Here is a 22,284-nt window from a genome sequence, read left to right as displayed (position 1 = left end):
GGGGCAGCAGCAGGCATTTGAGCCCCAGTGGCTGCTGTTCCCTCAGCAGAAAATCTTGAAGCTACAGACAGATCAAGATTGGACAAACAGCTCACAAGGTGATGTCGGTGACCATTTGAAGCTTGCCATCCTCGCAGCAGGCCGCCACACCCAGCAAGCCTTTGGGAAGAAAAACAAAACAAAACAGAAATCCGCTTAAACTCTTGTGCTTGCAAATGAATTTGAAGGATGCCAGTGGAGATTTGGGGAAGTGAAGTAGAATGGAAACTGTGGGACAACGTTCCTCATGGGTACAGGGTCTAAAGGTGGCTGGCTTGTGTGAGGGTGCTCTCCGTGTCAAAGTACAGCTTCTCCTGAGCCTTACCTTCAGTAACGCCCAGGGAGGACTGGGGTTCAGGTTTCAGCACCACACGGTGGCTTACACCACGTTCCAGGGGGTTCAGTGTAGCAGAATGCTACCTGTAGCAGTCTTTTTTTTTTTTTTTTTTAAGTTCTCCTTTATTTGGGGTGTTAGGTCTCTATCTCCCTTCCACCTACCTTCCAATCTTAAGTAGGAGACAGAAAAGGTTAGTGGGTAGAGGGGCCTAGACCCCTTTACTTCCCCCAGCTAGTTAGGGTCAAGGGGTTCTGTGAGGCTCTAAACCAATCTGTCAACCAGACACAGCCAGCAGGCTCCTCCACGCCGCTGCGCCCCGAAGTTTCTGTCTGTCTGCTCCAAACCTCCACACTGTCTCTGGTCTCTCCAAACTGCTCCATGACACACGCCAACACTCAACGCCACACCTCACTCTCGGCTCTCACAGAGTCTCGGCTCACTCAGAGTCCCTTACCAGCTGGCAAAAGCCACGCCAATTAACAGGTGTGGACAAACTATACCCCAACTAAAATCCCACACTTGGGATTAAAACAAAAGCATATTTACATAACATAACTGAGTTTACAAAGAAACCAAAGCTTCTGTTGCAGTCCAGTGCTCCCTCTGTCCTCCTTAGACACTGCGTGCTCATCGTGCGTACAAGCAGGAAGGTCAAACTCTCACATACATAAAATATTTTAAATTAATTAATTTCCAGGCATGGTGGCGCATACCCTTAATCCCAGCACTTGGGAGGCACAGGCAGGTGCTACAGCTCTGGACCACCTGAGCATGGACTGAGCATGGTGATGTCATCAGTAGGAAGCACGCAGGTGAAGAGGTCAAGGGGTCAGGCATGTCCACTCCGTAGTGTGGCCTGTGTAACATTTGTTAATAAGCAGAACTTCTACTTTTTACCTGCTTCGTAGACAGAGTTAGTCCTTTTGTGCTGCTATTTCTAGCCATTCCATTTCCCCACTATGCTTTAATTACTTGCTAACTAACATTGAAAGCATTCCATTGGGTCAAATCTGTTGCACTTCCCTGGCTTTTGGTCATTAATGAAGGTACTTTTATGGTATCATATCCTAGAATAAAAAAAAGCCATTGAGAAGTCTTTTAAAATGTGTTTCTGGGGCTTTCCCATTTATGTCTCTACCCATCCCCCAGACACAGACTCGTGCATACAGGCACACTTGTACACGCACACACACTCATTCATTCTTGCAACTTGAAAATTATATAACATAAGCCAGCTTGTAACTTACTTGGTAACTATGCAAAAGATGAATTACACACTTTAAGGACCCTCCTGAGCATCATCTGAGTTCATCTCTAGGACATTGCTCTAGACTTGTGTTGGTTCTCAGAGTTCTGACACTCCCAAGAGCTTTGAATGATGTCTTCTTTCTGGTCAGATGCCCCGGGATATTTGGCTACTGGCAGCAGCTGAAACAAATGTCAGGCACACCAAGAAGCAGGAGATGGGGAAGGCTGTATGGAAGGCACTGAACAGCCTGGGTGTGTCACAAAGAGTGGGGCAGCGTGCAGTGCAGACTGAAGAATCCGAGAAAGCTCTCACGCCTCCAGATTAGAGTGCTTCTCTGATTCTTAAATTAAGCTCCCAGTCCAACTTTCGTTTTTAGTTTATGCTCTTGTACGTTTGCTGGAATGAGTGGTTCTCAGCCTTCCTAATGCTGTGACCCTTTGATACAGTGCCTCATGTTGCAGTGACCCACAACTATGAACGTATTCCGCTGTTACTTCATAATTGTAATCTTGCTACTGTTATGAATCACAAAGTAACTCTCTGATATGTGATGCCCAAAAGTCTCATGACCCACAGGTGGAGAAACACTGTATAAAAAAACAGTAGTTTATCCTTATTGGTGTTCCCCCCCCATCCTCTTTCTTTCTTTTTTTCTTTCTCTTTTGCTTTGTTTTGTTTTGTTTATGAGACAATCTCCTGTGTTCCAGGCTGATCTGGAACTCATTCTATTGCCCAGGCTAGTCTCAAACTAGTGGCAATCCTCCTGTCTCAGAATCCTAGTAGCTGTGGTTACAAATGGGCATGACTGTTCCTGGTTCCTTGCTGTTTCTAAGGGCATTGTTTTGGTTACTGGTGAGGATAATGAATTTTTTTTTATTGTTGTTGCTTTTGTTTTTGTTTTGTTTTTTTCTTTCTCTGCATAGCCCTCATTGTCCTCAAATTTGCACTGTAGACCAGGCTGGCCTCTAACTCAGGGTTTGCCTGTCTCTGCCTCCTGAGTGCTGGGATCAAAGGCATGCGCCACCACCACCTGGCTCAAAGAAAAGCATTCTTATCATTGAACATTTTGGGTATTTTTTTCAGTTGCCTATTTGGATATTTGTCTCTTCTTTTTATGGCACTAGTATTTTCTTTATTAAAATGTAATCATATTACATATTCTAAGGATCTTGCTCCTTTTTGCTATATTTTTCATAAATATTTTCTTTTTTGACAGTTATATTTTAGTTGTATTTATTTTTCAAGTATTTAAATTTTCTAAAAGATTTATTTATAATGAATAGTGTTTACCTGTATGTACCTGCTTGCCAGAAGAGGGCACCAGATGTCATTATAAATAGTTTGTGAGTCACCATGTGGTTGCTGGGGACTGAATTCAGAACCTTTGGAAGAGCAGTCAGTGTTCTTAACCTCTGAACCATCTCTCCAGCCTCAAGTATTTGAATTTTAATGTGGAAAAAAAATCTATCTATTTTTCCTTTGGGATAATACCTCTTTGTTGTTATTGCTTAGTAAACCCTTTACTGCTTTGAAATCAAATGTAGTTTTATTAATGTTCTTTATAGCTTTTATTTTTTGCCTTAAAATTTTTTACTCTCTCCCTGTTACAATTTAGAATGCCATTTTCCCTAATGATTGAAGCTTTTTTTTTTTTTTTTTTTGAGACAGCTTGTTCCTGTGTATCCCTGCCTGTCCTAGAACTGGCTCTGTAGATCAGCTGGCCTCAAACTCGAAATATCCTCCTGCCTCTGCCTCCCGAGTGCTGGGATTAAAAATAGGCAACTGAAGGGAAAACATTCTTGTTTTTCTCCCTTGACCTGAGTGTCAGCAGGCCTGTCCCTCCTGACGTTTCCTGCCGTGGATGGAGGCTGTGTGTATTTCCTTTCCAAACGGAATGAAATTATGATATGCTTTTATAGCCTTGATGGTTTCCGTTTAGTATTGTATCGTGGCTGGTTTCCATGTCAATCACATTACTATACCGTGTCCTCTTCACTGAGCGGACTTTTGTGACAACAGAAGAGCGGCGGCAGCTGCAGGCCACAGTACCACGAGGAATGGTCACCGAAAGAAAGAGCCAGAGAGGGTCTATCCCAGTCTCAGGCGAGCACACCTGAGACCCCCGACCTGCTGTGCCTGACACTTCCTCCTGATAGCCCTGACTGCAGGAGCCTGATTTTGAATGCTACTATTTTCCCCTTATCATTTTATCCTTACAGGTTATACATGAATGTTTCCTTAACTTGTTTTCTCAGGAGAACGTGTAAGTGCGAACCATCTACCTACCGGCAATGGCTGTGAGTCCCCACACCCCACCTCCTAGTGCTGCATCCTAGAGCAGCTGCTGCAGCTGGCACTCAGGCATTCACAGCTAACTCCAGTTCCACCTGCTGCCCCAGCCGCTGGGGACACAGCTGCCTCCATCTACCTAGCACAGAAAACCAGCCCCTCACCTCTGCCATCTACCTAGCACAGAAAACCAGCCCCTCACCTCTGCCATCTACCTAGCACAGAAAACCAGCCCCTCACCTCTGGGAGGCTGTTTTAGGATTGAAAGTGACTTCTCTGACCTTCCATCCACTCCCCCATCAACACATCTTCTTAAAAGGCATTTGGGGTGCTGTCTATGCTAGTCCCTTAAGACTTTAACATCAGAGGAAAACCTGTCTCAGCTTTGGGGGCTAGGGCCCTCACTTTCTTCCTGAAGGCTGCAGATCTCTCACAGGAGAGAACTTTCTTCCTCTCTCTGCACTAGCGGCCTCAGAACAGCATCCTGTGTCCTCCTTCCACTAGGGGTTGAAGCAGGAAGGCTGGACTCCATCTCCATCATCCTCTCCCTTCCACTGCTCCATGCGAAAAGTTATTCCACAAAGCTGACTGCCATGCGACTTCCACTTTCAAGTGGAGCTTAGCCGCCAAGGCTGCTTAATCATCCACAATAGTCTGATAGTAACAAGACAAATTTCTTTCTGTTGCATTTTTTTTTTAATTCTTGTTTGCTCATTTCTGTTTATACTTCCAAATAAATGTAGGAATAGTTTCTCCACCTTCCAGAAGTCCCATGAAGAATTTGTTTGGGATGATATTAAAAGCATTACTATTCTTTGCTTGTTCAGGCTTTTGTTCTAGGGCATGCCCCTGCATCGATCTGCTTATCCTTTCACACCCCCTCAGGCAAGGCTCAGGAGTGGAGTAAGAGGGGGTGTGGAATGGCGGGGGGGGGGTCTGGGATGGCGACAGTCAAAGAACCTGCTGAGTGGGCTTCGGGAGGCACTCAGGCCTCCTTGGCTCACTTTCTGGAGAGGATAATTGGCAGGGGAGGCAGGATGAGCTCTGAGCCAGCTCTGCATGAGGGTGTGCTGAGCACAAATCTGATGACAGTGGAAAAGGAGCTGATTTAGTCCATTTGCCAGACAGGAGGAACTTAGGCTGAGGCCCTGGAGCCTGGGACAGTGGAGAGAAGGGCAAACAGAGCAGGTGGAGAGTGGCCTGGGCAGACAGGAGGGGCCAACCATGTGCCAGCACTAGACAGGGCCTTGCCAAGGGGGTCTGAAGGGGTCCCCAGGAGAAGCACTTTTAAAAACAGAACAGTTTGCTGTCTTGAGTGCATTGGCAACGTGCAACCATTGTCACTAATCATTTCCAGGACCCGTTTATCCTATCACACAGGAGGTCTAAACCTGCTCAATAACCACATCCACTCTCTTCTCCACCAGTAGACTTTCTGGCTGCCTTTGCCAGCTCTTCCTCACACATGAGGACTGATACAGTGTTTGTGAGGCTTTGTGACCAAAGTATTTCACACAGTGATATTATCAAGATTTACCCAGGTGATAGTAATTCATCCCCTCCTCTCCCTATTTAAAAAGTATGGATGATTGCAGGATATGGTGACACACATCTTCAGTCCTAGCACTCAGGAGGCAGAGGCAGATGGAATCTCTGTGAATTTGAAATCATATGGAGTTTCAGGCCAGACATTAAGGCAAGAGTACATTGTGTCAGAGAGAGAGAGAGAGAGAGAGAGAGAGAGAGAGAATCCTTTGGGGCTGGAATGATAGTTTAGCAGTTAAAAGCACTGATTACTCTTACAGAGGACCTGAGTTCAATTCCCAGCACCCACATTAGGTGGTTCACAACCACCTATAAATCTTCCAGCTTCTATAGGAGCCTGCATAAACTCCTCTATAGTGCACAGGGCGCGTGTGTGCGCGCGTGCACGCACACACACACACACACACACACAAAATAAACAAATGAAATTTTAAAATGTAGAAATACAAAAAAGAAAAAAGAGCAACAAAAGCCCCAGTGCCATACACCTTTAAGCCCAGCACTTCACGAAGGCAGAGGCAGGCAGAGCTCTGTGAGTTTGGGCCAGCCTGGGCTACAGAGCTAACTCCAGGATGTGGTTACACAAAGTACTCTGTCTTGAAAAGCAGCAAACAAACAAAATAACAGCCCCCCGGCCCTCAGATTGTGAGAACACACATCTTTACCATCATAACTGTTTCAAGTGACCCAGTCAGCAATATTACGCGATCCTCCCTGCTTTGACCCCACTTCCTGCCTCTCGTTTTGCTCCTCTTCAGAACTCTTTCCATTTTGTGAAATTAAAATTCTGCTCCCAGTAAGCAGTAACACCCTGTGTTAGTCAGCCTTCTGTCACTGTGACAAATATCTGGGAAAAGTAACTTTAAAAAGGACAATTTGTCATGGCTCATGACTTCACAAGCTTCAGCCAGAGGTCAGCTGACTCCTGATTTGGGGTGCGTGGTGAAGGCAGAACAGCATGGTTAAGCTGCTCATTCATGATGGCTAGAAAACAGAGAGAGAAGATGGGTGGGGTCCCAAAGTTTACCTCAAGCATACTCTCAACCACCTAACTAGGCCACACCTCTTACAGAGCACACCTTGTTTCCATAGGAACACAGTTCTGCTAAACTTTTTTTTTTCCAGATTTCTTTTTTTGGGGGGTGGGGGTAAGGAGGAGACATTTATTTTCCAACCATATCTTCTTGTGGGACTCTTTGTCTGCTTTTGGGATGTTTTCCTCCTGCTGGGTTGCCTCCTCCAGACTTCATATGAAGAGATGTGCCTAGTCTTACTACATCTTCATGTTTGGTTGATCTCCCTGGGAGGCCAGCCTTTTCTGAGATATGGAGGAGGAGTGGATCTGGGGGAGGGGAGCCCTGGGAGGAGGAACTGGGAGGAAAGGAGGAAGGGAAGGCTGCAGTCTAGATACAATAAATTCAAAAAGGAAAGAAAAATAATAATTATCAACCATAATGAACCCGGACTCCCCAGTTCTCCAAGCTTCTGTTCCCTGTGAGTCTGACTCCTCCTGGTAGCTCATGTAAGTGGAACCCTGCAGTGTTTATCTTTTTGGGCCTGATGTATTCCACTTAGGATAATGTGCTAATGGATAAAAGCTTATATCTGTGTTAGGATATATCTGCTTCCTTTTTAGGGCTGAATACTATTCCATTATGCGTCTCTGTGATCCATCTTTAACGCATTTTATTCTTCGTTCTTCCATCCACAGGCACTTGGGTTGAAAGCTGGCACTAAGAGGTGGGAGGTGTTGCTCCAGGATCCTGTGCCATGTGGGCCTTTTGAGCTGGTTGGTGAAGAGAATTTGGGAGAGTTTGGGCTGGTGGACTAGAGAAGCTCTAGACTGCCGTAAACAGAGCTTCCTGGGTCACTTTGGGGGAGTTTGGAAGCCCGGCTTGCTAATAGAGACGGGAAGAATGGAGGCGGGATCGTGAGGTTTCAGTGGAGAACAAGGGTACTATGAGGAACCAGGCTGCAGGCTGTTCATGTTACATTCTATCCGTACCCTGGGAACTCGAGAGAGGCTGAATTCATAAGCAATGAGCTAATTTCTTTGGCAGCATAATTTTGAAGACAGCATAGCATTCAGGCCATGGCCTGGTTACTGCTAATGTCTCTTGCTCAGAACTATAGTGAGAGAAAGCAGAAAGATATTAAAATGTGCATCTTGGTGAGGAAATGCGTTTCAAGAGAAGAGATTAAAGCTGCAGACAGGAGGGTGCCGTTAAAGCATCTGCAGTTGTTAAAGAGAGCAGATGGTCCCGTGCCCTATGCTTAGACAATAAGAAAGGTGTCTCCAGGACAAGACCCCACCCATCAGGGCCTCAAATTTAGGAAGATGTTAATTCATTTGAAAGAAGAGAGCCTGAGCTGAAAGGCCACCTAAGAGTCCCTGTTTGGAAACCACCACCAGCTGTCTAGGGAAGTGCTTTTCCAGGATTGGCAGCTAATCAATGCCATTAGCCGAATGCAGAAACCATTGTAGCAGCTGTACAAGGCAGTCACACGACATCGGGAACCAGCAGCAGAGCTTGGCTATGTCATCCACTTGGTGCTGGTTTTACAGGAATGCAAAATAAAAGAAATCAGAGCCATGGAGGCTTCCACGAAAGCCCCAGAAACCACTGAGGCCCAGGCACCATGAGGCTGCACTGGGCTTTTTGAGAGGCCATAGCCTGAAGCTATGAATGAAGTTAGAGACTGCAGAATGTTTGAGGTGCCAGGAGCACGAAACATCCCTGAGAAAAGCTTTGGAATGGAGTGGAGCTAGACCAAAAGAGGCTGCACCTCCCACAGATGACAGAACTGTAGAAGCAGGACTCCTGACTGTCAACTTGGCCGCATCCGGAATTAACCAAAAGCCAAAGTCTCTGGGTACACTTGTGCGGAGTTTTTGGTTAATTGGGTCACTCGAGGTGGGAAGATCCACCTTAAATCCAGATCCACTGAGGTGAAGAAGCCCACCTTAAATATGGACCATCTGAGGCCAGAAGACCTAGCCTAAATCTGGGCCACACCTTCTTGCAGCAACCTACAGAATAGACAAGGAATAAGGAGGCTTTTGCTCTTTGCTTGTTTACTCTTCCTCTAGTTTCACGGGATTACATCCTTCTTCTTTGGGCTTCTATTGAAGACCGGCAGAGACATTCAGCCTTGTGGTCTGACTGGATTCTTGGGCCTTCTGTTCATAGGCAGCCATTGTTGGGCTAGCTGGACCACAGCCAGTGAGCCTCTTTGACAGGTCTCATATATACACACCATATACCAACTGGTATGTTTCTGGAAAGATAGTCATTGTGTCAGTTCTCTTCCTCTGGAGAACTCTGACTAATGCAGACTGTGGTACCAGGAGTGGGGTGGGTCTTCCCTCCTCAAGTGATCTGGATTTAAGGTAGGTCTTCCTTGTTCAAATGACCCGATTAGCTGAAAATCCCTCACAGATGTGTGCAGAGACTGGGGGTTTTTGGTCATCCTATATGTAGTCAAGCTGACAACGAGGAGTAGACATCACAGCTGCGTATGCCCACAGGAAGCCACACGATGACACAGCAAGTCCCAGGGCCAGGTATGGGTGTGCCAAGCTTGATGCTTGCTCTGCTCAGTTCAGTCTTGCTTTCTCCAATATTTCTGTACTGTTATCCTGTTCCTCTCTTTGGGAATGGATGTCCAGCCTATGCCACTGTAAATTAGAAACACACAGTAAAAAACAAACCCAGGAGCTTACCGTAAAGGGTCTGGCTGAGTCTTAGAAGAGACTGAACAGTACTGGGACTGTTAAAGACTGTGAGGACTTCTGAAGCTGGGGTGAAAGCAGTTTGTTTTATGAGATGGCTGCGGATCTTTGAGAGCCAAGCAGGGAGTATTTTAAAGTGATTTATTTGGCGATTAAAGTTGACAAGGGGTCATCTTCTGCTGGTTGCTCTTGATTAGTATCCTGAGAGAATTACCTAAGAGACAAACCTCTGTGCATGTCTGTGAAGGTATTTTCAGAAAGGTTAAGTGAGGAGGGAAGGCCAGTCCTGAAGAAAATATCGCTGCTCCATGGTCTGAGGACTTGAGCTGAATGAAGAGGAGACACCTCTTTCTGCTTCCTAACTGCAGAAGGAATTTAACAGTTGCTGCACACTCCGGATGCCACACCTTCCCTGCTGTGACCGACTGTGTCCCCTCTTGAACCCTGGCCCAGACTAACCCTTACTTTGTCAGTCTGGTTTTATCCAGTGTCGAGTACAGCAATGAGTTAAATAATGAATGCCGGTGTCCTGGGGGAGCCACCCCCTGCTCTGAACAGGATATGTCAGCATCTCTTTGAGTCGCTGTATTTATTTTATTTTAAGGTAATGCCTAGGAGTGGAAGCCCTGGGAACTACGGAGAGTCTATATTTTCTGAGGAAGCATCGTGCTGTTTCCCACAGCTGCCACCAGCACACACGAGGGTTTTACCTGTTAGAGCTCACACATGGTGAAGGCTTAGGAGTATTCAAATGTAGGCACATGCTCCTTTTTTTTTTTTTTTTTTTTTTTTTTTTTTTTTGGTGACATTTGGGTTGTTTTTGCCCTTTGATAAAAGTGAACAGTGCTGCTGTGGACATACTAACTTCCCACTTACATTTTTTTTCCAGTCATGTATTTTAGATGGGCTTGCTAGCTGCATGGGGATTCGTACTAGCATTCGGAGACCTGGTCACGCTGAACAGACAGACACGGGCGTGGAGGCTTCCCCCCTGCTCCTACTCTCCGACCACAAAGGGCAGGCATCTGACAAGGCGCTCAGCTGAGGGCCGCGGAGATGAGCCCAGGCAGGGGTGAGATCTCGGCGTCCCGGGAGAGGAGCAGGGGAAGAGCTTCTCTGTTCTCTGAAGTCGCCAAGCTCCCGTGACCGTGATCACTCGGGCGGCAACGGGCCAGACAGGTGAACCCGAGGCGCCCGTGCTCAGGGCAGGTGCGTGAAGGGTCACCACAGACCACTCCTCAGGCGACACACGGAGCCACCCACTCGGCCTCCAGACACCTCAGCAGGCTCACCTCCGGTCCACGAGGGCTCATCTCGGAGCTCAGGGTCTCCAGGGTGGGAGCGAGCGAGCGAGGGTGCAGACGGAGGGCGCAGGACGGTGAGCACGCGGTCGGGGACAGGGCCGTGGGAGGGAGCGCGGTGGCTGTGGGCGGGGACACCGGGCTGGGCGGGGCCAGCGTGTGTGGGCGGGGCTGGCTGGCCTTAGCCTCCGCTCCACTCGCTCGTCCTCTGAGGTAGCAGGAACCCAGCTGCCATCCAGACAGCGAGACCCTCAGAAGGCAGACGGCTCCCTGTCCCTTGCCGCAGAGCTCCGGAGCAGCGTCTGCTCCTCGCCCGGGTCCACAGGTACCGACGGCCCGGGAGACGCTCAGAGAACCTCGCGTGGAGGGGTGGACGGAGCCGGACTGCCCTCACTTGGGGGAATGAGGCAGGAGAGGGTCCCTCGGCACTGCAGCTCCAGCAGCAGAGGACAGTGAGTAGTGGGCTGCTCCCCAGAGCCAGGAAGGACAGCAGACAGGCTTCCAGCCGTCTCTATCTCCCTGAGGAGATTCCGGACCCTTTCTCTAGACCAGACTTTGAGCGGGGCTGGCAGCTTGCTGATAGGGGTAACCCTCAAAAGGAGTCTGCCTGGGCTCCAGGCAGAGCTCGCTGGCCTCTAAGCTCTGGATTCTGCCTCTTACCTACGGGGAGCTGCGGACGGAGCTGACCAGGAGAGGAGGGCTGTGAGAGGACGCAGGTGGGACGGAGCCCCCTGGGGTGCAGAGGGACTTCAGCCCTGTCTGCTTACCCTGGAGAGCAGGTTTCCGGGAGGGAATCTTAGGGCTAACTTACTTTCTCCCTTTTCCAGGATCTCGGGATTGGCAATCTTCTTCTCTTCTGACATTTAGGCTGCTTTGCAGATCCCAGACCTCTCTCCTACCCTACCCAGTTTCTCAGGCTGATGTCTTCACCTCTTGGGAGACAGTCAGGAGAGAGATTCACTGCTGACAGACCCGCTCCCCCTGCCCTGCTCTGTGGATGCTGGTGTCTGATCCAGGATTCCCTCCCTTCCCTGCAGCTGGCCTAGAGGCCTGGGTACTGACTCGTGTGGTTCTGGGGCTTAACACTGCCTTTGCAACAGCCCTGATCTTTACAGACAGTATTGATCTGCCCGGAGGATGTTAAAACCCTGCGTGTTTAAGCTATTAACCCGAGGACGCACCACTCACCACGGGGGGTTTTGCTCTCAGGTCTCCTTTCTAACCCTCTAGGTTAAGTGACAGCCTGGATTGTGCCCTCTGACCCCTGCCTAGGACAACCCCAACCCCAGGCACATACTGTGCCAAGCTTAAAGAGTCACAGCGGATTTTGACAGGGGCACGGGGTGCGGTGGCTGCTGGAGGGCTCTGTGGACAGGCTCTGCATTCAGTCCTCGGTGCATTGGGATCACTGGGATCCCCGTTCCAGGCTCTGCGGGTCTGCAGGTGTGTGGTGCTCGCGCCTGCAGCGTGTCATTTCTTTGCAGATGTGGGAAGCAGCTGTTGTTACTGCAGAAGGATGAAGTTCAGGGATTGGGGTTTCGGGCAGGCCTCCTCTCTGCTCCACCTTCTCACACTGCTAGCTTTGGGCTTCGAGGGAAAGCACAGCTTTCCGGTCTCCACTGGAGTGGGAATAAATGGAGTGGTCTGTCTTCACAGCCCCCCAGCCTTCCCCAGCTGAGTGGATGTGTGGTTTCCATTCTCTTGCGTTCTCTCACTGGCCCCTTTCTTCCACTCCATTATCTGTGTGTACTGTGAGCAGGTGGCTAATGGGCCCTTGTAGGTTTCAGGATGATTTTAAATTCCTCCAGGTTCATTTCAACATGTAGCTAACTGTGTGTGTTTGTGTGTCTTTTAAAGGTTTAAAATGGAACTCAGGTGCTGTGCCCCTAAGATGCCAGCTAGGAAGGTCTGACTCACGGGGAAGGACCCAGAACCTGCAGAGAGAGGAGCTGTCAACCTTGCAGACACAGATCCGGGACACGGCCCCAGCTGCCTAGATGGAGACCACTGTGGGGGCTCTGGGTGAGAATACCACAGACACTTTCACCAGTTTCCTCTCCTCCCTCAACGCCTACGGAGCCCAGACTGCTTCCTTTCCATCCACTTTCAGCTATGGTGACTATGACACGCCCTTGGATGAAGAGGAGGATGTAACCAATTCCCGGACTTTCTTTGCTGCCAAGATTGTCATTGGCATGGCTTTGGTGGGTATCATGCTGGTGTGTGGCATTGGCAACTTCATCTTTATCACTGCCCTGGCCCGCTACAAAAAGCTTCGCAACCTCACCAACCTGCTTATTGCCAACCTGGCCATCTCCGACTTCCTGGTGGCCATCGTGTGCTGCCCCTTTGAGATGGACTACTACGTGGTGCGCCAGCTCTCCTGGGAGCACGGCCACGTCCTGTGCACCTCCGTCAACTACCTGCGCACCGTCTCCCTCTATGTCTCCACTAATGCCCTGCTGGCCATTGCTATTGACAGGTGAGTACCGCAAGAGGAGCAGAGGAAAGGGGGTGTTGGCTTTATCCCTTCCTTCCCTACAGCTGCATGCTAATGACTTGTGTCTGAGTTCCCCATAAGCGTGACCCATGGAGACTCGAAAACCTACTGACTGAACAGCTATCTTTAGCCAGGGCTGGAGGCAGCTGAGGCCTGGGAACAGGGAAGTCTTTGATCACTGTCTGTGGATTGTCTCCTAGCTGTGCCTGATCATACTTAGACAGGTAGGAGGAAGCGTTGAGGGGTGAGAGCAAGTTATAAGGAGTTACTTCTTGCAGAACCGTGAAACTGCAGGGAATTTCCTCGCTCATCTAGACCTCCTCTGTCAAACTATGATCTCCCAGCACTGGGTGATTTTTAGATAAGATTGCGGGAGTTCTCTTGAATAGAAAGGTGTGGGGACAGAAAGGGCGTGTGGTTGCCTACTTTTGTTAGTGTTGTCTTAATCTCTCTTCCCTTCACAGCCACCATGCTACAGTACAAGACCTTCTCTAGTGATGGGCGTGAGATTGGTGACAGTAACCTCTGCATGCTTTTCTTTTTTAAATTGATTAATTTTTAATTAATTATTACATCCTGACTGTAGTTTCCCCTCCCTTCTTGTAGATGTTTCACTTGGTATAAACTTGTGTTAGTGAGCCAGGATGGCCAGGATTTTAGGGAGCTTTTGCAAAGTCTTGCAAAGCTTGCAAGCTTCTTTGTGTGCTTTTGACTCTAAGTACAAAGCATCCTGTTATGGTCTGTGGACAGCTTCCCTGAGGGGCTAATCAGGCTTCCACATACCTTGACAAAAACACTTTGCCATTCTGCACAGGCTCTCCTTGTTCTATGGCCTCGGGGCTCTGGGGTGTTTGACCTGGGCACAAAGTCTGAACAACGGAGCAAGTTTGGTGGCAATACAGCTGGTGATAGGATGGCTTGTGAAAGGTCAACTTCTAAGGAAAGGGACACTAAAAGCCTGGCCTTAAGACCATTGGTGGGGGGCAGAGCCCCTGACTCCTTTTCCTGGACAAGGATGTCAGAGAGTCAGCAGCTGATGGGCTCTTGGTCTGTCATGCATAAGAGGTATGTTGAGGTCCTCAGTATAAGTCACTGACCCTGGGGCATTTGCTTACTTAGTCAAGGAATCCAAATAAGCCTAGCAGAGGATACTGTCAGCCAAAATAGCTGCATCTCAAGTCATTTTGAGAGCAGGCTCCTCTTTGACCTTCTCTAGAAATGGAAAAGGTGCCTTGTCCCTCCACAGGAACAGTATAAAACATGTAGGGTCATCTCCTGGGCTTTCACATGAGTGACACAGCTTTACCCAGGAGATGCTCTTGGCTTTTGGAAGTAGGATAGGTGGGAGCCTGTCCTGCTCCTGAATGAGATCCATTCACACTGAGGGCGAAAGAGGCCAGGCTAGACAGATGAGCACTGAGGTACTATTAAGCCAACCACAATACAGGACTAATATCCTCCACACAGCCCAAGCACACATTTCACTTCCACACCAAGCTCAACTGCTTTAGAACAGGGCACAGTGAAAACTAGACATGTTAAGAAACATGGATCAGGTCATGCTTTGCCCTGGGGACAACCGGTGATGCTTGCAATGGGATTCGGATTGAAAATATACACACAGATGTGGGAGCAATGCCTAGGCCTTCCTTAGTCTTAGGTGACTAACTGCCTCGGCAAATCAAGTTTTTGTTGATTAAACTGATGTTTGTAATCTTTGCCCCAAATGGTTTTTATATTACTGTGCTACTACCATCTAATTTCAGTTTTGTGGTTTAGGAGTCGTTAAAATTTGTCTTTGTGTGCTGTTCAAAACACAATGATTTTTTTTTCACATTTGAGTTTTTTCTTAGCTTGGAGCAACTAAATTTCTACCCAATGTAAAACAAATATACGCCTTGTTGTTAAAATGTCTTTATTTAATGAAATTTCTGTAGGAATCGTTAGTGTGTACTTGATTCGAATCTTTGGTGCCCTCCACTCCCTGTGGGGCCTTCCCTCAGTTATCTGCCCTCTTTCTGCCTCAGGCTTTGAGGACAGTAAGAATGGCATGTCCTGGGTTGCTTTGAACATGGAATGCAATCATATCTGCGATACAAGCTGGGTTTTTTTTTTTTTTTTTTTTTTTTATCTTGGTATTTTGAGGCTGTGTCTCACTGTGAAGCTCAAAATGGCTTTGAACTCATAATCCTACTTCATGCATCTGGATGCTTGGATCACAGGCATGTGCTGCCAAGCTGGGACATAACAATGCGAAGTCAGAACAAGCACCGAATAAGCAGTGGATATCATCATTCTTGAGTTAATATTAAAAGACCATAAGTGACAACAAACTAGTTAATAAACTAGAGTTTATTAACTTAGTAAGCCAAGAGTTGTTTTTATGATGTGCAAATCATAACGTAAGGTTAAGAAATGGGCTATGAAGTGTTGACTTACAGAACAGTTAATCTTCTACCAGTGTGGATTTAGTGCTTTTGTTTTTGCTTTCACTGTCCTCCTAGGCATCAAGGCACAGCCCATCTGTCCATTCTAGAGTACTTGATCAATTGTCCTGGTCACATTTGTCCCTGCAAAGATTCACTTGGATGCATAGTCCCAGCATGCTCTACTTTGGTGGTCTGATTTCACTGTCGCTGGTTTCCGCTCAGCTGCCCCTGTCCTATGCATCCTAGCTTTTATTCACTCATGTATACATGCATTCTTTCCAGAAGTGTGTCTATGCAGAATGGCTGCCCAGCGTCGGGTTCTGTTCCAAGGGCTGGGAATATGGTGGTAAACAAAATAAAACATCTGGACCCCCATGAAGCTATAGCAAAGGGATGAAGGGAGTTCTCTGCCAGGCAAAGAACCATGGAAGGTAATTTCATAAGTGAGAAACAAAAACAAAAACGCCAGCAGAAACCCAAGACTGAGTAGGAGAGCGAATCTGGACAAGGTAGGAAAGGTGTCTCTGAGAGGACATTTGGATGACTCAGGAGTGATGCTGAAGGTTCACTTCGTGAGGACAGAGAGAAAATGTCTCAGATAAAGGGACGTGTAAGCACAAAAGCCTTGAGGCAGGAACAGACATGGCAGGTTCCAGGAACAGAGAGAAGGCTTTGTGGCTTACAGGAGATAAGTGAGGCTGCAAAAGAACAAATCTTCTTGAGTAGAACGCTGATTTCTTGCTGAAATAACTGATACACATTCCAAACCTGGGAGCTGAGGCCAGAAGTGAAATGTCCTGTCAAAAGCAACACACCTAGCTGAAGCACACCTTTCTGCCGCGTTCAGCAATAAATCTCTCCGCATTTCCAGCCTTCTGTAGCTTAGCCTCACACTGCACCCCAGGCTCAGGCTAAGTAAACACATCTTTGTCTTTTTTTTTTTTTTTTCAAAAATGATAATGGTCTTTTTGACAATGAGGGTTTCTATTCACCTACTGACAAACCACTGATGGGGTAAAGTTTTATTAAAGTTATTAAAACTGGATGCCCCAAACTCACAGATGCAAAAGTGAGAAAGGCATAAACAAGATCTCTAGACAAGGAGGAATGGTTAAATGATAAGCAAGGGTCATGTTCACAGTGAAGTTTGGAGAAGGGCGTCATAGTAAGCAGAGGAGGGAGACCTTAGTGTGGCCATCAACAAAGGTGGAAAGGTCTTCTAAGAGCCGAGACCAGTGTTTGAAGAAGCCAGGAGGTGCAAATGTTTTCAGTGACCTTGGAGAAAGCATGGGAAGTGGGCACTGAATCTTCAGAAGAGCGTTCAAAAAGGATGAGGTCATAGTTCAGAAGACAGAACAAATCCACCAGAGGACCACAGACTGAAGGAGTCAGCAAGACACTTCAGGAAGTCCCCACCTCCAGGCCAGCTCTCCCCCTTGCCCCCCGGGTGGCCAGGGCCTCTCGTCTTCCTCTTTTGATGTGGAAACAGCCAGCGCACAGGCACCTTCCTTGAGTTGTATGTAACCTTCTGGTCTGCTGCTTATGAAATGCTGGGAGACTTTTTCTCTGGCCTGGGGTGCCGAGGAACCCAGCCAGGGTGTGTGTTCACCCGTGTCAAATCATGTTGCCCAGGCTTGGAAAGCACAGAGGCCCCCGATGAATTCATCAGTTGGGGTTGGTTGGTTACCCATGCCCTGATCAGCCTAGTACAGCTACAACCGCTGTTCTCATGCGAGACCTTAGTGGGGACAGACAGGAGTCGCAAACTCTGCTGAAGCACCCTGTCCTTGGCTGTCACGCAACCACTGCAAAGCTACTTCTTTGCCTTGGAGCATTTATTTGTTGTTCTTTGTGAACTACTCGCTTTGGGTGGCTCCGAACCTAAACCACTGTAGTTACAGACACAGAGCAAGTGAAGAGAGAAAAGGAGCTGCCTTTGCTTTAAGGAACATCATAGGCGGAAAACGAGCCTGTGGGAGAGAGAGAAGAGAAGGGCTGGTGAAGGTCAGGAGGAAGGGAGTATGCCTGTTCCTGCTGGAAAAGGACTCCATCAAACGGGCATCTTTGCTCTCTTATTCCTTCGGAAGGGTTGAGGGAGTTTACCTAAACCAAAGTATGGACTTGCAACCGTAAGCTTCTTCCTAACGCAAAGTTCCAGAGCAAAGGCTGATGGGAGTCTCCGGGACAGTTGTCTGCACTATGCCTGTTGATTTGTGTCTCAGTGATGATCAGGGCTAACTTCAGGTGGGATTACACCTAGGTGGGAGTGTGGAATGGCTAACCCAGTTTGAGCAGGGGCATCCATCACGCCGCCGATGCGGAGGTGATGTGGCCAGCGGCTGCAAGCTTCTACTGCCTTGGCTTTCCTGCCGTGTAACCTCAAAAACATGGCTGGAACCTCCAACCAAGAGGCAAAATAAGCCCTTCCTTCCTTGAGAATTTTTGTCAGAGCATCTTAATCACAACTCAGTATCTAAGACATTGTGCGTGCATGTGTGCGTGTATGTGCGTATGCGTGTGTGTGTGTTGATGCAATGTGAATGCAGAGCCTCTGACTACTAGACAGGTTACTCTACCACTGGGCCACACTCCAACTAGCATGATGGCCGCTATAAAGGGCCTGTGTGGCTGAGCACAATGGGGCAGACCTGTGATCCTAGCACTCGGGAGGCAGAGGCAGGTGGATTGCTGTGAACTCGAAGCCAGTCAGGTCTACAGAGTGAGTCCAAGACAGCCAAGGCTACACAGAGAAACTCTTTTCTTGAAAAACCAAAAAGGGGGGGCATGTTTATGCACAATGCCAACAATGCACACAATCCTGGTGCAATTTTTCTGCACTGAGGAGTTGCCCAGAGTCCTTGGTATGCATGCTGGTGGCTAGGCCAGCAGCCATCTGGGGTTTCCAGAGGGCAAACATACCCTATCTAGCTTCTTCAGATTTCTGGAGCCAAAAGAGAATGGGGATCTCATTCCAGTGATCTGCCAGGTTCACCCACTGCGGGGTGATGAATTGAGAAATTAAATCAGAAAAACACAAGGATCAAAATCCCAAGAAAGATGGTCTCAAAGGGTTTACGGAGGCAGCAGAGTGAGTCTGGCTCTCTTCAGGACCCTGTCACATTGCCATCTACTCTGCCTGGGATCCACTATGGACGCAAAAGAGTTTGTTTTCCAGTGCTGGTCGGTCCTTTCTGCTTCGTTCCCGTCCTTCTCCTCCTAACCCTGCCAGCTGTGCAAAGCCTCTCAGGAAGCCGGAGCTCTCTGGACAAGCGTGCGCTCTGGGAAGGGTGCCATCATACCACCCAGGTGACTCATGGCCCCACAAAGTGCTCTCTGCTTCCTGGACCACCATGGAAACAGTGCGGGTTCTCTGGGAGCGAACAAAGGCAGCATCTTTTACTGCCTGATGCTTTGTGGTTAAAAAAAAAAAAAGTCATGTACACGCTAATTGATTTTCACATCAGCCCTGTGAGATAGGCTCTAAATGCTTTCTGTCAAGGGTCTGTGGCCCCGAGAAAGAAAGCCCCGAGAAAGAAAGTGTCTCATCTCCTAACAGCCTGTATCTTTCCAGGTGGAAAATGAGGTAAATATATTCTTTCTCTCTGCATCCAGAACAATGCTTTCTAAAACGTGGAAAAAAAACCAAAACTCTGGCCCACGCTTTGGTTGGAAAGGGTGATTTCTCCCCATCAACTTGTTCAAGGTGGAGTTGAGGGGCTTACTTTGAATCGCAGGCGTTCGGAGAAATGATGGACTGGGGTCTGACTGCAGACCTATGAGGAGTGCATAGAGAAATACAAAGAGAAGCCCTTCTCTTTTCTCTATGTACTTTAAATTACTACACTTAAATGTAAGTTTCACCATTTTCCCTTGGTATACGTCAGGCTTAAAACTTGTCTAGGGATATTGTATTCATCATCACGTGTAATCTTTAAAGCACCCCAATAGTTGGGCAGATGAGAAAGCTGAGATGGGGAGGAGAGAGGCGGAGCTGAGGTTTGCTGCCGAGCCCTCGCCCTGGACACCCCCTTCAGGTAACATCCCGTATAGCTGCAGAATGTCCTCAGAGGGAAATTCTCCGGGGCAGGCCCCTCTTGAGGTTGACGCCTTTTCTGTTCTTGCCTAGGTATCTGGCCATAGTGCACCCGCTGCGGCCGCGGATGAAGTGTCAAACAGCCGCGGGCCTCATCTTCCTGGTGTGGTCCGTGTCCATCCTCATCGCCATCCCAGCTGCCTACTTCACCACCGAGACGGTGCTGGTCATCGTGGAGAGCCAGGAGAAGATCTTCTGCGGCCAGATCTGGCCGGTGGACCAGCAGCTCTACTACAGGTCCTACTTCCTCTTGGTCTTCGGCCTCGAGTTCGTGTGCCCTGTAGTCGCCATGACCCTGTGCTATGCCAGGGTGTCCCGCGAGCTCTGGTTCAAGGCAGTGCCGGGCTTCCAGACGGAGCAGATCCGCCGGAGGCTGCGCTGCCGTCGCCGGACGGTGCTGGGGCTTGTGTGCATCCTGTCGGCCTACGTGCTCTGCTGGGCGCCCTTCTACGGCTTCACCATCGTGCGCGACTTCTTCCCCTCCGTGTTTGTGAAGGAGAAGCACTACCTCACCGCCTTCTACGTGGTGGAGTGCATCGCCATGAGCAACAGCATGATCAACACCCTGTGCTTTGTGACTGTCAGGAACAACACCAGCAAGTACCTCAAGAGGATCCTGCGGCTGCAGTGGAGGGCTTCTCCCGGCGGGAGCAAGGGCAGCGCCGACCTCGACCTCAGGACCACGGGCGTGCCCGCCACCGAGGAGGTGGACTGCATCAGGCTGAAATAGGCAAAATGGTACCTCAGCGCCCGGATGCACCCAGCAGCGATGAACTCGGTCTTCTGCAGACGGCGAGACAAGAGACAGCCACTTAGACGCACTAGTCAAGGAACAGTGGGATTTCTGAAATGTCACTGTGGTCAGGGTTCCTTCAAGACATAACTTTTGCAAAGAGTAGACACCAGTGAAAATCATTCAGTTGACTGACAAAATGAAGTGGGGGTTACAGCAAGGCAATATGGCGCAGTGTCTGGGAGAGGGAGCTTCCAGAGAGAAGGCAGAGCAGGTTGTGTAGGACTCTCCTGTCTATTTTTAGGGTGGAGAGCCTGGGCTACATGTGGTGCTGACACCTCTGTCAGCACTGGCAAGCCAGGAGCAAGAGAGGTTTCCAGCTTTGCCTGTAGTTTTTCTCTACTTATCCTGGACTCCCCACTGGAAGGGGATTCAAATGCATGTGTGGATACTTTAGGACTCATGGCCAAGTTCTAACCACCCTCACTGTGAACCTATGGTCACCTCTTAGGCCCAGGGCTCCTCACACAGACATTGGGTAGGGGGGCTTCTCTGGAGAAAGGACTTGGGGATGACGCCACATGGACTCTGAGCGCCAGAAGAAGGGGGGTTCTGATGGGACTTCTGGAAGCATGTGTGCGGGCCAAAGGGTGCTGCCATTCCGTTTCTTTTCTCGGTTACCACGGCCTGGACCACTTCCACCTCCTGTGTCCTCAGGCCTCTGTGCCTATGGAGCTTTCCCATCCCCACTAGCTCTCAGACACGAGGTGTTTCAGCCCAGCCAGCCTATTTGATGAGCTTCCCTTGCTGGTATGATTGGGAGAAGGATTTCTTAGCCGTTGGTGCCTGAATCTTGGCCTGGTCACGATTCTGGGAATTAAGACTTGCTGCTCTCTTAAAATGAAGGTGACGTTGGAGACATTACCACATTTCTGCCCTGGAGCATGAACGAAGACTTGCTTACATGTCAGTGGTGCAGCCTAGACACTCAGGAAAAAGAGATTGGCTCCGCACTGAGGCCCAGTGACCCCACTGACGCCTCAAAGTGTCACCGCATTTGGTAACTCCCCTCCGTAGTTTATAATTCTGGTTGGAGAAGATCTGAGGCCCAGCTTTGACCATGCTGGGCACACAGAGATAAGACTTTCTGAAGACAAAGGTAATACTTAAGAAACTTGGTAGGAACTGTTGTGAGATCGAATAGGATGTGGAAGATACACTTTCCGCCATTTGAATAGTCCGCCACCACCACCACCACCACCGTCACCGCCACCGCCAGTGAACTAGCAACGGTGGGCTGTCTGGACGAAGGCAAACTTGTATACATATCTTGCTTGTATATCTATCAGTCTCAACCCATCGCTCATTGTTCCTCATGTGAGTTATTTTTTTATGCTTCTTGACAGTGCACCCTTCCATCATAGCATGTTGATACAAACAAGACCATGGCGGGTACACCAAGGAGGTGGTGTGTGTACGTGGTCTGCCATCAGGGGAAGGTAAACAGCAGGTTTTGTAGCCTCCAGAGCAGAACATCCTTGTCAGGCAGAACAGCTTCCCACACATGCTCCTCATAGGCCACCATCCCACACATATTCCCCGCCAGCGTGAGCAACGTCTCTCAGCCTGCTTTTATTCTCATGAGCCTTGCAGAGCCACAGAGGCACCGTGTCCTTTCCTCAGACTTCATGATAGGACAGGGCAGTAATGAGGCCAAGTGACACCTGTGTGGGCTTTCTCTCCAAATACAGGCAATTCTATTGTTGACCACAAAGTTTTATTTTTTAATAGTCTATTTTCCCCAGAAAACACATTTCAAATATCCATTTATTTATTCTTATTCACTACTCACCTTACTTTAAATCAGAATTCTCTCAGAGGGTAAAACTTCATTAAAGTACAAATTCAAACCAAACACAGAGGGAAAAAAAAACACCTATTTTTTATTTTAAACTTTATTACAAAAAAATTGCAAACAAACAAACAAAAAGAAGAACGAAAGAAAAGGAAACAATATACCAAATTAACCAGATCCA

At 48.4% G+C, this 22,284-nt stretch overlaps 1 protein-coding gene across 1 annotated transcript; it reads left to right on the top strand.

Annotated features, from left to right (window-relative positions):
• The first annotated feature begins 12,490 nt into the window (after positions 1-12,490).
• Positions 12,491-20,262, top strand: Prokr1 (prokineticin receptor 1). Its single transcript, XM_055617452.1, has 2 exons — positions 12,491-12,975; positions 19,549-20,262. The coding sequence occupies exons 1-2, from the start codon at positions 12,491-12,493 to the stop codon at positions 20,243-20,245; spliced, it is 1,182 nt and encodes a 393-aa protein (XP_055473427.1). The 3' UTR covers positions 20,246-20,262.
• The last annotated feature ends 2,022 nt before the right edge of the window (positions 20,263-22,284 follow it).

This window comes from Psammomys obesus, unplaced genomic scaffold, assembly GCF_907164565.1.
Source record: "Psammomys obesus unplaced genomic scaffold, mPsaObe1.curated_primary_1811, whole genome shotgun sequence".
NCBI classification, from domain to species: domain Eukaryota; kingdom Metazoa; phylum Chordata; class Mammalia; order Rodentia; family Muridae; genus Psammomys; species Psammomys obesus.
The sequence above is the reverse complement of the archived record's forward strand: the minus strand, read 5'-3'. Positions and strand labels throughout refer to the sequence as shown.

What these genes read in the sequence shown, in the direction of transcription:
- Prokr1 (XM_055617452.1), top strand. Translation starts at nt 12,491, where the DNA reads ATGGAGACCACTGTGGGGGCTCTGGGTGAGAATACCACAGACACTTTC. An exon ending in CTGGCCATTGCTATTGACAG is followed by an intron (nt 12,976 to 19,548) that starts GTGAGTACCGCA and finishes GTTCTTGCCTAG; the next exon opens with GTATCTGGCCATAGTGCACC.